Below are 15,372 nucleotides of genomic sequence, written 5' to 3' on the forward strand. Positions count from 1 at the left end.
ATTTGTTATGTGCCAAGAATGGCGCCCAGGCTGCAATTTGAACACCCCTGCTATAAAGCATCTAATGATATTGATAAACAACATTACCAAATGTATGTTTTGGAAATACATCTCTTTATTTGTAATTAACTTTATTTGTATTAATCAAGCCGTACATTAAGAACAGTAGTGCCCTGCTTTTGTAATCAATACTCAGATTTTTCACTAGGTGGCAGCAATGCGCATTTCAAACCAACCGCAAAAGAAGAAGAAGGAAACCCTCGGACGCTAGGAAGTAGTTTATTTTTGTCGTTTTTCAAACAAACTACCGACATGTTTACTTCATTTGCTTGTGGCGCTGTGGTGTTTCCTGGACTCTTCTACGGCCTCAGGAAAATACTCAAGTCAACTTTCACGCACTGGAGCGACGCCGATGTCGTGACCGTCGGTGAAAGGTCGGTCAGACGAACTTCATTGAAACAGATGTCAATTTAAGTTTTCTCCGGCATGGTGACATTTTAATCACGTAAGTCATTCAAATGCTTTTTGTAAGGTCACTTCTGACATGTGCGGGTTCGTTCGGCACAATTATTATACAATATATAGTATTTCTACTCAAAAATGTCTCCATGTAAATGTTTTTAAGCTAGCCATGTTCATATGCTAATATGAAGAAAATGCACCAACAAATAAAGTTGTATATTACGTTTTTTTTAAATAATACTGCTGTGTTTTTGTTTTTTTCTGTTTTTTGCTGTTTTCAGGCTTGTTTCTGCCATCCACGGTTCACTGTCGACTGTAACTGGAATCATAACAGTGTCATCATGCAACAATATCATGACTGACAGGTCATCTTTCTCTATATACACTCTCATGCTTATAAATATATAATATTCACATACGACCCTCGTGAGGATAAGCGGTAGAAAATGAATGAATGAATGAATGAATGAATATATCTTTTTGACACAATGGAACTTCCAAAGTCCAGAATGACTCACTGGAGTGAATCGGGTACTCAATTCAGTCAACGTGCAGAAGCTGAGTCTTTGAATAAAAAGTAAAACTCGAGTCTTTGTCAGGCACCCGTGAGTCAGTAAAACTCTGATCTTTGTCCATTATACGTGAGTCAGTGAAACCTGAGTCTCTGTTGAATAGAAGTAGTGAGTTGGTGAATCTGAGTCTTTGTCGAGCACGCATGAGTCTGACATACCCACACATGAAGCAATATTATTGTGTTCATGTATACAATATTTGAAAACTATAACTAACTTATTGAAGCAATTCTTTTCATTACATACAGGCACTGGCTGGTGGATGAGTTCATGTTGTTTGCTGTTCCCTACATGGCCACGGACATCTACGCCATGTACCTGAGCCACTTCCACATTCAGAGGGTCAAAGGTTACAGCAGCCTGTACAGCAGCCACTCACTGCTGACAGCGAAGGCTTTCCTCTCCAAGGATTGGTTGATCGTCCTCCATCACCTGGTGCTGATTCTTGTGTGCTTCCCCATTGCTATGGTAAGAATTGAGGGTGTCCATCTTTTTTTTTTTTTTATATATTATTACTACAAGTTGTAGTCATATATGCGGTATGTTCTTCAGTTCTTCAGGAGAGGACTGGGTGATTTCTTCCTTGGCTGCTTTTTCACCGCAGAATTCAGCACACCATTTGTGTCTCTTGCAAAGATCCTCATCCAGGTACAGAACAAAAAACTGCTACAACCGAACTAAAACTTGTCATGCTGGTCCTAATGACTTACTACCTGGCTTCAACAGTTCAGGACCAACTGGTTTGTAGGCTGAAACCGAAAAAGGCCTACTGTACATTTATGCAACTGTTTTACTTAGCTAGGAAAAGTATATAGTATATAGAAACAGGAGTCCAGAACTGTTAGTCTCTATATATACATATTAACTTATTGTCTTTGACTTATTTGTCTTTTAAGGGTTTTTTCTATAGAAAAGATCATGTTTAGTGCAGTTTTAAGCCATAAAAACGACAACAAGGTGGCAGATGTGCATTTCATAAGAGCTCGGCATGCATCTTTGCCAGGTATTAACCGGCACCACAGGAAGTAGGAAGTAGGATAAACGATTTTTATTTAAGTATTCCAAAAATGTGACAGCCGTGTAACTTGATATTTCTCCTGTTTCTTTGTGTGCGACTGAGAATAGAATTTGTCGTTGTTAAAATGGTGTCTCATCTCCAGCTGGGCCTCGACAACACCAGGCTGCACCGGGTCAACGGCATCTTCGTCCTCCTCACGTTCCTCATGTGTCGGATCCTGGTCTTCCCCTTCATGTATTGGATGTACGGGCGAAAGTTCGGCATTCCGCTGCACAAGGTACCTTTTCATCTACCTTGGCACTGCAATGCTGGGAACCTGCTCTTCCTGGCGCCGCAGATCTACTGGTTCTTCCTACTGTTAAAGAAAGCCGTGCGATTGTACGGAAGACATGGGAAAGTGCAGTAACTCAACAGTTTTTTTTAACATAGCCTTATTGGACACACAACGCAGTCTCAAAAGAGACTTTGGTGCATGATTTCCTGAAGCTTAGCGTTTTCTTGATTGCTTCGAGGTAGCAGTTAACAGTCAACGCACCAGGCCTAAACACACACAGGAACTTATGGTCAAGATGACAGTTAGTATGCAAAAGGCTCTCACCCTGCCATGTAATTCATCATTACACAGTGGATGAGAAAAATAACAACACAGCACTCACTGTGAATCAATGCACCATTGCTCGTCATTTTAGCTTTATTACGTACCTTTAATACCAGGGCCATTTCTTGTCTTTTTAATACCCACCGACATTACACATTTATCCCCACACAGCACACATTTGAGCCTTACACACTTGGACAGAATTGTTGGTACCCTCCAATGGTCAGAGACATAACTTGACTCTGGCAAAAGTAATAATAAATACAAATTATATGAAATGTAACCAAAGAAAGTCAGACATTGCTTGAAGAGAATTATGGTAATGGTTTTATTTCAGTTGAACATGCATCAGATTACAATTGAATGCATCACATAATCAGTTCCCAGTTCTACATGTCCAAAAGGAGTAGGAAGAAGCAAAGCTTATTAAATCCTACCCCTCCATCTGGTACTTTTACAATCAGTAACTGTTATATTTGTTCACTTCCTGCTTTCCTAATATAGTTGTTTTTTTTTTTTATCTAAAAAAAAAAATAAAAAAATTGTCCCGTACCGAAGTACAAGGTGATATGCCCATACAATGACCTAATGTGTACCATAGTAAGTGTCAATATAGTGATATATATAGCACATCATGACTGGTTCAAGACTCTTCATCCTTGTATTTAGCAAACATCAACTGCTTGTATTGTTTCTTGAATTGGCTCATCGTTGTGCATTGTTTGAGGTCCTTACTCAGTCCAATCCGTAGTTTGATTCCACATACTGAATTGCTATGGCTTTTTAACGTAGTCCTAGCATATAAGTGTTTCATGGCCTACAAGGTAATCACTGTGCTGTTTGGTGACACGGTGTGTAGCACACTCAGGAGATTAGAAAGAAAATGATAGACAATCATGTTAAAGGTAAAGGTTGGAAGACTTTCTCCAAGTAGCTTGATGTGTCAGATCGCACCATCCGTCGTCCTTTGACCAAAGCGGACTTAATGGGAGTCAACAGAGGAGGACACTGGTTGAAAACAAATCATTAAAAAGCGTTATGAATGGGTTTAGTCCAGCCTCTCTATGTAATAACTCATCTAAAAATCCCTCCAATAAAAGCGCTGTTTTTAGACAGCTATTTCTAACATGATATATTTGTAAGAATTGTTTGCATCATCAATAGTGTAAATAAAAATGGAAGCATGCATGATGTGTGTACATGTTGTTGAAGCTTTTAAACATTTGGGAGTCATTTTGGCAAATGCATAGCTATTGGAAACACTATGGAGCAGTTATTCCCAAAGTGGTGGGCCATGAGAGGTCATTACAAATATGATTCATTCATTCATTCATTTTCTACCGCTTTTTCCTCACGAGGGATGCTGGAGCCTATCCCAGCTGTCTATGGGCGAGCGGCGGGGTACACCCTGGACTGGTGGCCAGCCAATCACAGGGCACATATAGACAACCAACCATTCACACTCACATTCATACCTATGGACAATTTGGAGTGGCCAATTAACCTAGCATGTTTTTGGAATGTGGGAGGAAACCGGAGTACCCAGAGAAAACAAATATGATTAATTTTTGCTAATATTTTTAAAATTATTTGTATTGTAAAATATTTATAGGCCTAAGTAATAACCAATTGAGTGTTATTGACCTGTCACAATATTTTAGGAACCTTATACAGTTTATGATTGGAACGTAGCTCTCTGGTCATCATGCCAGTGTTGAATGCAGTTATGAAAAGTATGAGAATTAATTTTGTCTTGTGTGTACACCACAGATTTAAAGTTTGGGCTTCCTTCATCCCCCTACTTTCATTTCAATCCTGAATCTTTATAATAATAAGTTAAGTGCTATGAGAACACATTTCGTCTATGTACTGAGGACAAAGGTGGGTCGCGGACATTTTTTAGATTTTTAAGTGGGCCCTGAGTTGGTAAAGTTTGGGAACCCCTGCTATAGAGTGTTGGGGAATGTGTGTTTTAGCTTAACTTAATAACATAATTAATATACATATACTCCAGGGGGAAACACTTCATTAATGCATCACCAAAAATATACAGTATATATATTTCATGTGTTACAAATTTAGTAATTTTAAAGTTAATAAATCTATATATTCAAATTATTGTAATATTTATCGGTCATTTATTTCAATACACTGTTGTATCAAGCTGAAATCATTACTTTTGGAAAGAATGCATTCAGTGAAATCATTCAGTGATTTTATTGTGAAAAGACAATTTGACTCGCCATTTTTGTGATAAATTTAGGAATTCTCTATTGCTACATTTCACAAGCAGCACTCATCGGTCTTTGTTTTTACCAGCCAGCTCAGCTTCACACATCCAAAAACACATCTGGTGTGAAAGACTTGCCTTTAATTCACCCCCCGATCCTACAGCACAATGGACTGTATGAGCTAGAACTGCAAACCGCATATGCAGAAGTGCTAAAGTGAACTTTCCATTCGTGAAATACACAAGGAGAAAAATGGCGAGGGACGTTATCAGGCGGTGGATGCCGCGAGCTGAGCGATCTTCTGCTGCAGAAGAGACTTCATCTCCTGGTTCTCCAGGTTATCTGTGATGGTGCGGAATAAGTGCTTGGTATTGTCGTTCTCCAGCGCGCTGCTACTCTGTGGGAAAGCGCAGACGATGGCCTCGTAGTGACTCAGGATCTCCAGGCTGGCCAGGAAGAGAGGCTCGCTCTGGCCACTTGGCATCATCACCTTACGACAGAATGAACGCTATAAGTCAATCTAAAGTCAGAGAAAGACACTTTAGCATACCTGTGGCTTGGAATAGAAGAGGTTGATTACCTGAATGTGTTGAACATGGCAGAAGAGCTGAGTGAGCACAAAGAGGACCTCCTGACACGGAACAGTTTCCTCTGTTTGTGTGGCTTTCAAAGAGTCTTGTCTCGAATCAGAGCCTCCCTGTGTTGCTCCACATGCTTTCTGTAAGACGGACCCCAAAGGCCTAGATGGAGGCAGGGGCACCTTGGCTCTTAGTGAGTCCACCATTTCCCTCACAGCGTGAGCATACAATCTGGCAACGTGGGCCCAACCGTCTCCTAACAGCCAATGAGAACAACTGGATCCACAGAGCAGCTGCAGGACCCGCAGCAGGAGAACAGACAGACAGAGCTCATAGGAAAACCTCCTCAGGTCCAAGAGGGGCAAGAAGTCCACGTACTCCAGGGAAAAGGGGACATAGAGGTACCCCAAGGTCATCAGCTCCTTTATGGCTCGGAGTAATCTGCTCCATTGGGGTATGGAGCACCAGGGAAAGGTCTGGCTCAATGCCACCAGGAGGCCCTTACTGAACATGCCAACATGGTCAGGCTGGCTTCGGTCCAGAGAAAGACAAGACAACATCATGGACTGAAGCTCATCAGATAAAGTGCAGCACTCCATCCACGCCAAAAGACCTGTACCGTACCCATACTGGGGCAGGTCCAAACCCAACCATTCCTAAAGATGGAAAGAAAACAATACTTGAAGCACTGTCAATGATCTGGCCTATTTTTAACTATTAACTAAGTACTACAGTTTGTCCCACCTGCTCAGGTAGCTCACACACCGTCAACAGAGATGAGGGCACTTCGTTTTTGAAGTGTTCGCCCCACACAGGCTTCAGGTGGAAGTAAACCGTCCAGTCAAGTTCCTTCATCTTGTCATGGAGCCAGAACAGAGCCCTGGACCAGCGACTGGGGGCGGCTGCCACCTCCGTACCCACCAACTGTGCCAGTCGGACCAGCACTGATACAAGCAGCTCTTTGGTGTCCATGGACCAACGGTGGACAGTGCCCTTGGGTGGTTGCTCCCAACATCTGTCCAAGGATATTTGATTGTGAATCCGGAGTGATATGACTAACGTGATAGTAGTATTTTTTAAATTATTTAGATTTCTATAACACTTCGGGTCACAGGTGAGCTGGAGTGCGTCGCAGCTGACCACTAAGTTACTCCAGTAACCGATAAACAACCTTTCTGTTACATTGTGATGGTGCATTTCAGTGAACCGATGATGCTCGGATTTGAGTGATCAACCTGAGGGCCTGGTCATGGAGCTGGGCCAGGGTGAAGAGCAGAGGAAATGGGGAACAGTCCAGCACACCGCGAGCTGAGGAGGAGTCTACTTCCTGGCCGTCCACACACAAAGCGGCGTGTAGGAGCTGCAGGCTCAGCTCAACATCGATGGAGTTGCCACCTGGAGGGAAACGTAAGGACACATGGCTAACACTTGGAGTTAGGACGCATGCATTCTTGTTGTGTCTCAGTATAGCGGCTTATTAAAATGAGAATTTTGTACGTGGTAGCGGCTGCCATCATGAAGAGTTTGTGAGAGCAGAGTAGATGTAAAGGAAAAATGTGTTTTGAAGATAAGGAGTTGGAGGTCAAAAATGGCATTTGTGGATAAAACCGTAGTCAAACTCTTTGCAGATTTAAATAATTTGTTGGATTTTTGAAGAATAGACATTTTAACACTCACTGTTGAGAGACAGGTTAGGCAGGACGAAAGTGTTGACCAGCTCCTGAGGTGACAGAAGACTCCCTCTTTCACCTCCACCCGTCTCTGTTGGCATCATCAACAGAGTCACAAACTTGAGGAACTGTTCCTTTTCGCTGTCTGCCAGTGATCTGCTGATTATCGTTTCCTGCAGACATCTGCAGAGGAGACTGCTGCCTTTGGTAGGATTTCTCCTTTCTTCACTTTGTTCATCTTCTCCTTTGCTCTCCGTGACACCTCTGAGTCCAGGCAACTGCTGCAGGATCTTACTCATAAGACAGAATGCGCCCTTATTGAAAATGGCAGAATGACAGCAGGATCTTAAAGTAGCCTCTGGGTTCTGGAAGGCCACCCTTGCTACTAAAGAAACCGCTGTGCCCAAGTTGCCTTCCGTGTGTGCCCCGGCCCCTCCTTGTATGATGCAGTTGAAGGCCATATTGAGCTCCTGCTCAAAGCTGGCAGCCAAAGCGGAGGAACCCGGGCATCCAAAGAACCCCCGAGGGGACAATCTCAGAATAGCAGTCAAAGCTTCATTCTTGTCCTCCAAGGAGAGTGTGGTGAACACTGCTGTGACCACTTTCAGCAGCCTTCTGCAGTGGCTCACGTTCTCTGTGTGGAGTTGACTTCTGAGCGTGGAGGACAGTTGGATCAGTGTGTCGCACTGCTGGAAGGCTTCTTGGTTCTTTACGAGGCAGTCCAACCACGGCTCATCGCAGGCAACCCAGCTTTTTTCACCGGCGAAGAACAAAGCAACATTTTGATAGTCCTCCAGGCGGTGGCTGATGATGGTAACAGCAACCCTCATGCTCATTTCAGAGGTACTTTCGAAAACGGGGAAGGACAACGACTCCAGTAAAGTTGTGAGTTGATTCTTCTCATCCTCTTGTTCAGCTGTGGCATCCCTCATGTGTGATTTTTCTAGAGCGGCCAGGATCCTGAGGACACTTTGCTGTAATTTGAATTCTGCGTAAGCGGGAGTAGAGCTGCTGCACACTTTCAGCAACCCGCGGTTTTGCCAGAACTGGGCGAGTTCCGTCACGTTCTTCAGGGCTTCGTGAAAGCTCATCCTGCTCAGATGGTGGGATGGGGTATGAGAAGCTCTGAGTTCTTGCTGAGCCTCCTGAATAAGTTCTGAACTCAGCTTGTCCCTATTTTCTTTGATGCTCACGGCTTTGGAGAGATACATGATCTTATCTTCAGTTGGAAGCAACACTGAATGTTCAATGAAGAAAGATGTGTAAAGGGCATTGAGGCAACTGGAAAGTGCATGGAAGCAGAGCTCTGGTTGAGATACGAGTTCTTTCATATCTTTGAGGGTGTGAAGGAGAATGTCAAGGACATCAGTGTTTGGTTCCAATGTCGCTGGGTCCAATTTCAACCTCTTGGCAGCCTGATGATCCCAACTAGCAGACTTGGAGGTGAGATGTGCCACGTGGTTCGCAAACACCAACTCCATACTATCCTGACTATCCCTCAACTGCTTAGCTCCGCCTTTCCAAAGTTCCCGCCAAACATCAAGGAGGAAGTGGACATCATCCTCACTCTTAGGGCTGCTCTTCACATGTTCTGTCAAACGTTCCAGCTCTGAGCAGATCTGTTGTTGAGGGAGATGAAGTAAAAAATCAACAAATATGTCTGCAGCTGACAAGGACTTAACCAGTTCCATGAGGACGACATGGTTGATCTCAGGGAGGGCGTTCTGTAAAGCGAAGAAGGCGCTTTCTGTCCAGGCCTCCTCTACATCTTCTCCATTCTCCCGGCTCAACAACTTCAACCACACAACACAAATGATTTTCTTCCTCCAGGAGGCAACATCTTCCTTGCCGCAGATTTCTCTCAGTGCAGCTGGGATGGGATTGCCCACCTTATTCCAATCAGACTTTTGAATAGAGCTCAAGGAGGAGGGCAGACATAACTTATCAGACAGGAGGAAAGCTCCCTGAAGAATGGCCACGTCTGGAAGGAGGAAAAATCAGGAATTCGTGAATCAGTAGACATTAAATAACGCCCTTATAATCATGTTGACACTTGTATTACCCAAAATAACAGACATAGTACGGGTACATCATTCATGTAAGACAGCTGAAATGCGCGCTTGTGTGTGTTGCTGTAAATGTGTTCTGCTGGTAGGGACATGATACCCAAAGATACACAAACAAAGTGCCCAAACAAATAATCCCACATGTGTGGTTCTAATGTTACGTGATTTTCTTTGGTTTAGGAGTCAGTAAATGACAATATCATTAGATTACTATATTAGATTGCTGTTGTACACAAAACAAAACATTTTCTGGAACTATGTAGGTGCCGTGGAAACAAACGCAGTACCTAGTAATAAAACTTCCCGGAAATATTGGTAGAAAGTTGACCGTGCTCACTTTGCCATACAGTAAATTAGCGATATAATGTGAATCATTAAAATATAATTAATACTTTGTTAAATGATAACAGCAAAAGTAGACATTATAAAAGTTGTAAAGGTGAGATTTTTGATCCAGTTAGCAGGACTGCATTAAATTAGATGGTCGGTGTTTTTTTAATATTAAATTGTAACCATACCTTTATCCATGAGCACTGTAGTTAATATTTTACTTAAACAAACAAAAAATATATATTCAACCACCCGAAAGAGCGGTCAGAAACGTCAACATTTCCAACGTGCACCAGAGAGACGCTTTCCGGAGTCAAAGAGTCAAGACAAGAGAGGCACACAACTTCCGTGATGTGTCCACAGCGACACCTCAGGCTGGTTTAAGTACTACATAAGCAGGAAGTACCGCTTCAATTTACAACCTCCTTTTTTCACAATGTTTTTAGTGGTTAAAAGTTAAGTGGGAGAATGTGCTCTTGTTCATTCTAAGCAGCAAGACTGCAAAATAACTTAAACCTACCACAAAACGTCGCACTGTCAATATTGCTGTGCGTCGGTTTTTTTTATTTGAAAATGAAAGTGAAACCAAATAGCTCGTCGGTGCTCGAAAAGCAAGCCGGAGAGGAGTTAAGCAGTATAGAATCATGTGTATGTTAAATGTATTAACTTTATTTATATTTCTTTCTGAGGGTAAGTACAATTCCAGACTAAAAAAGATTTTCATTCTGCAACATGTAAACTAAATTATCATGCACGATTGAGACTACACGGTACAATTACACCAAACTCCTAAATCTCAGACCTATAGACCACATCTGCTTATTTACATTTCTTTTGTGTTCTATTCTAAACCACATTATGTTTTTGATGCATTTTGACTTGAGTTTCATTTTGTTGATCTTTGCAGGCGTGCGTAGTGGTCCTCACCTGTCATGGCTGCCGTGTAAGTTCAGTGACCATCGTGTGCTCATCAATAACGAAGGTGCACGTGACGTTCAGCACCGGGACAGAGCTGCCATGCTGCAATTCGGTCGCAAAGATGACACCCCCATTAATCCTGATGCTATAACTTTTCTGATCACTGGTAAGCCCATTGGAATGTACACGAGAGATGTGTGAGCCGTGAATGAGTCGTTTTGTACTGAATCAGGACACACGAGTAATTGTCTCTATTAAGTCGTTCATTTACTCACCCCTGGCTTTGCTTCCGAAATAAAAAGGACACCTTTCTGTACAAGCTGTGGGTTGCGCAACAAAGAATCGAGAGTCACTGACTCGCAGGTGTTCGACAAAGACTGTGACTGGAGTGTCACTGATTCAAGGGTGTTCGTGTCACAACTGAGAATCGAGATAGATTTACATGTGGGAGACTGAATTGAGTACCCGAGTCACTTCAGTGAGCGACTCGTAAGAACTTCATTCATTCATTTTCTACCGCTTATCCTCACGAGGGTCGCGGGGATTACTGGAAGCCAATCCCAGCTGTCTTCGAGCGAGAGGCGGGGTACACCCTGGACTGGTGGCAACCATTCACACAACCATTCACACTCAAATTCATACCTATGGTATTATAGTCGCCAATTAACCTAGCATGTTTTTGGAATGTGGGAGGAAACCGTAGTACCCGGAGAAAACCCACACAGGCACGTGGAGAACATGCAAACTCCACACAGAGATGGCCGAGGGTGGAATCGAACCCTGGTCTCGTAGCTGTGAGGCCTACGTAACCACTCCACCGCCGTGCAGCCCTCGTAAGAACTTGAGTGAATAAAAGTGCACGAATCGACACAAAGAGTCGGGTTGCAACTCACTAATCGACACAAAGAGTCGGGTTGTGACTCACTAATCGACACAAAGAGTCAGGTTGCAACTAGGGGGATGAAATTGGTATTTTTCAGTAGGGAATACAGACCGATGTGTTGTTTTCTTCTGTGTTCAAGAGTCCAAACTGGACCTGCAGAGCTACTTGGAGGACGTGGATGCGGATCACATGGATTGTGAGATTCATCGGTCCAGCGCAGACCCAGATGTGAAATGGCCCGGCCAGAAGTCCCATGAGTACAACTGTTGGTTCAGCTTCACACTGACACACAGAGAGGGCCTGTTCACTGTCTCTGGATTCCTCAGATACCCCACTGAGCACCCCCCTTCGGGGGAGGAGGCCACTCGCAACTGGCCTGTTATCGAGGACCGAGAGATGCTATTTGCAAGAGGTAGCTGAGTACTTCGATAGACGTTGGACGTACTTTCACAGTTAATTCTCAGTCTTATCACGTTTGTCGTTACAGCGGCAATGATCATGAAAACCCGAACTCCATCTGTGACATCCGGTCTGGGGTTTCAAAAAAAGCTCCACTGCCAGTTTGCTGTGGATCACAAGAGACCAAACGTGACGGTGCGGTGGCACCAGCAGCACCACGACGATCTCTTCGTCTACGCCAGCCACTCTGGGAAGACCAAGGGCACGGGCGTTGACTTGAGAAATCTGGCCAGCGGTGACCTTTCGTACACGCTGCCCTACACCAAAGTGCTCCACGGAGGGACGTACACGTGCTCGGTGTCCGTGTTTCCGCTGTTTAGCAGCCTAGGCATCGTTCTAGAAATGCAAGGTGAGAGTCAAAGACCATCTGCTTCCTGGTTCAGATGGCCTGAATTGTCTTTTAATTCACAGTCCATTTGTGTTTTATTCAACACACACAAGTCGCTTTAATGTTGGGATGGTTTGAATTGGAAATGTGGAAAAATGAAATTCATTTCAGTGAGAATTCCAAGAAAACATGATATTTGGGGAATATTGGAAATAGAACATTTTAATGTTGGAAAGGTTCAAATCAGTTGATAAATGTGGAAGTAGTCTCAACAGGAATTACTGTGACAGAAAACTGGGAATTTTGGGAAAACTGAATTCGGGAGATGTGGAAAATAGATACACTGAATGAGCTGAATGTTTGGATTATAGTAGTAGGAAAGATGGGTAAGAATTCTGAAACTCAAAGGGAATTAGTGTGACCGAAAAGTGGGAATTTTGGTAATTCTGGGAATTTTGACGATGCATAAACTAGATACCCTGAATGAGCTGAACTTTTTGAAGTTGGAATGGTCGGAATCGGTTGAGAATTGTTAAATAATTCTCAAATTCAATGGAAATTAGTGTGACAGAAAAGCGTGAAGACTGGGAATTTCGGGAAAATTGAATTTGGGGGATGTGGAAAATAGATACACTGAATGAGCTGAAGGTTTGGATTATAGTAGTCGGAAAGATGGGTAAGAATTCAGAAACTTAAAGGGAATTAGCGTGATTGAAAAGTGGGAATTATTTATGGAAGAAAAGTGCTAATTTTGGGATATGAAAATCTATACATTAAACGAGATGAAGCTTTGACTGTCAGACTGAATCAGTTGGAAAATGTTGAATTGGTAAGAATTCTCAAGGTAAATGGGGATTTGGGGGGAATGTTTGGAATAGCCTGAATGAGCTGAAGCTTTAGATGCTGAAATGGTTTGATTGGTAGAAAAATGTTGACGGAGTAACTCGGAATTCTGCAGGTCAAAAGGGGAATTGGAAATTGAATTTCTTGAGAAACGGGGATGTCATAGGAATTCTGACGATCAAAAGGAATTTAGTGTGACAGAAAAATGGGAATTTCTGGAAATCTGAGAATTTTGGAGACGTGGAATATTGTCGGTTCGGATGTCCTGAAGGAGCTGAAAGCTTTCATGTTGAAATGGTTTGAATTGGTTGACAAATAAGGAAGTAGTAAGAATTCTTAAGCTCAAGGAAATTTGTGTTTGGAAAATGTGGACTATTGAGAAAAGTGGGAATTTTAGGAATGTGTATTTTTGTTGTCTCCATGTCAAATGTCTCCATGTACTGAATGGTTTGGTTGTCATCATTTTCAATGGGACTGTTCGAACGGGTTGACAAATGTGAATCCAACTGCTCACGTGAGAAGGATTCAACTTTTAAAACGTCTCCTCTGCCTTCCCAGCGTCCCCCCTGGTGTCCCTCAATGTTGGTCCTACTCTTACTTTGCAAGAAGGTGAGCAGAAGAAGGTGATTTGTGAGGCAGAGAACTACTACCCTCTCGATGTGCACATTGTGTGGTCCGAGCGGGATCCGGAAGTGTCCAACCAGAGGGTCGGCGCTCCTCTCCCCAAGGTGCTCAAGAATCTTCTGCTCTCCAGCCATAAACACAACACGGACAAGACCTTCTCGCTGTCGGGCTTCTTCTACCTCCAGGCTTCGCTCCAACACTCGGGGAGACAGTTTACATGCACAGTCTCCCATCGGTCCCTCCGAATGCCCATTAAGAAGAGCTTCATTCTGATAGTTGAAGGTGAGGACCCAGATTGCAGTGCACTTCACTCGGCTACCACACGGTGGCAGCAGAGACGCATCATCTGTTGTCTGTTTTGTCCCGCAGAAGCAAGCAGCTGGTTGTTTATTCTCACTGTTTGCATCTTTGTGGTCGCACTGCTGGTCATCCTCTATTTTATGCTGAGCTCCCTCTACCAAGGTGATTTTTTTATTCTAAGTTTATATTTAAATATATTTTTATTGCAAATCACACTTTTATTTTATTATATTTGTGAAAAGTTAATTCAATTATTATTATAAATTAAATGTAACTTTCTGTATAATGCATGTGTATTATATGTGTACATTGTACTGTATGTCCAGACTTTAGTTACACACTGTTCAGAGAAGAGGATTTCAAAAGGATGATACTAAAACATTCACTTTTTTCTCTCCCGTAGCTAGAAAACATTCATTGGAGGTAGGGAAATATTTTAATTATGATATTTAATTATTGAGTGCCAGTAAGAAAAACTAAGTTTTAATATTGGGGTGTTTTGTTTTTTTGTGCAGAAGAAGCCATACTGATATGGAGCATGGAGAACCGCAATCTGAAACATAAGTTTAAAAAAAGCCTGTTTCCCTCATTGTACCCATCAAGTGATAATTTTGGGGGGGTCCGGGTCCCGGAAAGTCACCCCCACAAAAAGGAGGGCTCTACTGAAATGTATCAAAAACTATTGTTGGCTCTTATTCAGTCCTTTGGTATAAACGTAAACATAAAAGTACACTGAAAAACATCAACCCCATCATGCTAGTATTGATCCGATACTAACACCACTTGGTATTATTGATATTTGGATAGACCCTCGACTAATCAGATCAGAAGTCCTTGCCATAATCCTGTCGTTCCCTTCATAAATAAACAGAATCCATTTTGTTCTGATGTGGTCTGTGGCTTCAGTGGCTAAAGCAGACAACCAATGAAATTCAAGTTCCAATCGTATCTGTACATCGTATGTGGACATCCTTAAGTTTAAATACGAATCTCCTCGAATGATTTGGCATCACTTTCGCCGTCTCTCCTGTTTTACGGTTGTGACAGATTTAGAATACCACTCTAGTTACGGCTAAGAAAAGCAAAGCATCAACATACGCACTTAATGTTCCTGTCGGTGTCTTTGGTGAGGTCAGGTTGCAGATATCTCCAAGTACAATTAAATGATGATGATTTCAAGTTTTAAAAATCCTATGCAGTTGGCTTGGCTGACAATAAGCTCATTCAAACCAGCAAAAAACCCCCGAAATATTTTATTATATGCTTGAAACCAATATGTAGTCAACTCTGGCCGTACTAAGTCATTCCATAACTATGCAGTTCCTTTTACTTGGGAACATCTTGGTTGTTTATTAGCAAGCTGGCGTCAGACTGTTTCTGTGTACAGTGTTAGCATAGCGCCGCAAACACAACATAGCCTGAAATACTGAACCTCTCAAGTCAAACCGTTTTAAAGTTGGACTTTTTGCACTTCAGTCAGGATTTTTGGAAA

The 15,372-nt window shown here is 42.6% G+C and overlaps 3 protein-coding genes across 6 annotated transcripts; 2 read left to right on the forward strand and 1 right to left on the reverse strand.

The window, feature by feature from the left end:
* Window positions 1-246: 246 nt before the first annotated feature.
* On the forward strand, window positions 247-3,830 carry LOC131134286 (TLC domain-containing protein 3A-like). Its single transcript, XM_058079389.1, has 5 exons — window positions 247-434; window positions 744-827; window positions 1,283-1,502; window positions 1,587-1,682; window positions 2,195-3,830. The coding sequence occupies exons 1-5, from the start codon at window positions 313-315 to the stop codon at window positions 2,456-2,458; spliced, it is 786 nt and encodes a 261-aa protein (XP_057935372.1). The 5' UTR covers window positions 247-312; the 3' UTR covers window positions 2,459-3,830.
* Window positions 2,984-10,677, reverse strand: gemin4 (gem (nuclear organelle) associated protein 4). 2 transcript variants are annotated; one of them, XM_058079383.1, is made up of 6 exons: window positions 10,453-10,677; window positions 7,137-9,110; window positions 6,695-6,854; window positions 6,204-6,474; window positions 5,462-6,115; window positions 2,984-5,371 (listed from the first exon to the last, which is right to left on the reverse strand). In XM_058079383.1, exons 1-6 carry the CDS (start codon window positions 10,457-10,459, stop codon window positions 5,150-5,152), a joined length of 3,288 nt encoding a protein of 1,095 aa, XP_057935366.1. In that variant the 5' UTR covers window positions 10,460-10,677; the 3' UTR covers window positions 2,984-5,149. The 2 variants fall into 2 exon arrangements, with proteins under 2 accessions (XP_057935366.1, XP_057935365.1); XM_058079382.1 differs by lacking the exon at window positions 10,453-10,677 and adding an exon at window positions 9,714-9,886 and having other exon boundaries at window positions 2,985-5,371.
* LOC131134285 (tapasin-related protein-like) lies at window positions 9,889-15,372 on the forward strand. 3 transcript variants are annotated; one of them, XR_009131375.1, is made up of 9 exons: window positions 9,889-10,215; window positions 10,433-10,609; window positions 11,466-11,738; window positions 11,814-12,134; window positions 13,515-13,565; window positions 13,711-13,862; window positions 13,950-14,042; window positions 14,284-14,303; window positions 14,396-15,372. XR_009131375.1 is itself a non-coding variant. In XM_058079388.1 (8 exons), exons 1-8 carry the CDS (start codon window positions 10,170-10,172, stop codon window positions 14,408-14,410), a joined length of 1,251 nt encoding a protein of 416 aa, XP_057935371.1. In that variant the 5' UTR covers window positions 9,891-10,169; the 3' UTR covers window positions 14,411-15,372. The 3 variants fall into 3 exon arrangements, 2 of the variants coding, with proteins under 2 accessions (XP_057935371.1, XP_057935370.1); XM_058079388.1 differs by having other exon boundaries at window positions 9,891-10,173; window positions 13,515-13,862; XM_058079387.1 differs by having other exon boundaries at window positions 9,892-10,215; window positions 13,515-13,862.

The sequence above is a fragment of the Doryrhamphus excisus genome, chromosome 8, assembly GCF_030265055.1.
Source record: "Doryrhamphus excisus isolate RoL2022-K1 chromosome 8, RoL_Dexc_1.0, whole genome shotgun sequence".
Classification (NCBI taxonomy): domain Eukaryota; kingdom Metazoa; phylum Chordata; class Actinopteri; order Syngnathiformes; family Syngnathidae; genus Doryrhamphus; species Doryrhamphus excisus.

Bases quoted from the DNA above. Each gene is read 5' to 3' on its own strand.
- LOC131134286 (XM_058079389.1), top strand. From the start codon at position 313: ATGTTTACTTCATTTGCTTGTGGCGCTGTGGTGTTTCCTGGACTCTTC. The intron at 435-743 runs GTCGGTCAGACG...TGCTGTTTTCAG, and splicing joins GTCGTGACCGTCGGTGAAAG to GCTTGTTTCTGCCATCCACG. The intron at 828-1,282 runs GTCATCTTTCTC...CATTACATACAG, and splicing joins AACAATATCATGACTGACAG to GCACTGGCTGGTGGATGAGT.
- gemin4 (XM_058079382.1), bottom strand. The intron at 6,475-6,694 runs GTTGATCACTCA...ATCCTTGGACAG, and splicing joins CTCCATGACCAGGCCCTCAG to ATGTTGGGAGCAACCACCCA. The intron at 5,372-5,461 runs GTAATCAACCTC...TTCTGTCGTAAG, and splicing joins GCCATGTTCAACACATTCAG to GTGATGATGCCAAGTGGCCA.
- LOC131134285 (XM_058079387.1), top strand. From the start codon at position 10,170: ATGTGTATGTTAAATGTATTAACTTTATTTATATTTCTTTCTGAGG. The intron at 11,739-11,813 runs GTAGCTGAGTAC...TTGTCGTTACAG, and splicing joins AGAGATGCTATTTGCAAGAG to CGGCAATGATCATGAAAACC. The intron at 13,863-13,949 runs GTGAGGACCCAG...TTTGTCCCGCAG, and splicing joins CTTCATTCTGATAGTTGAAG to AAGCAAGCAGCTGGTTGTTT.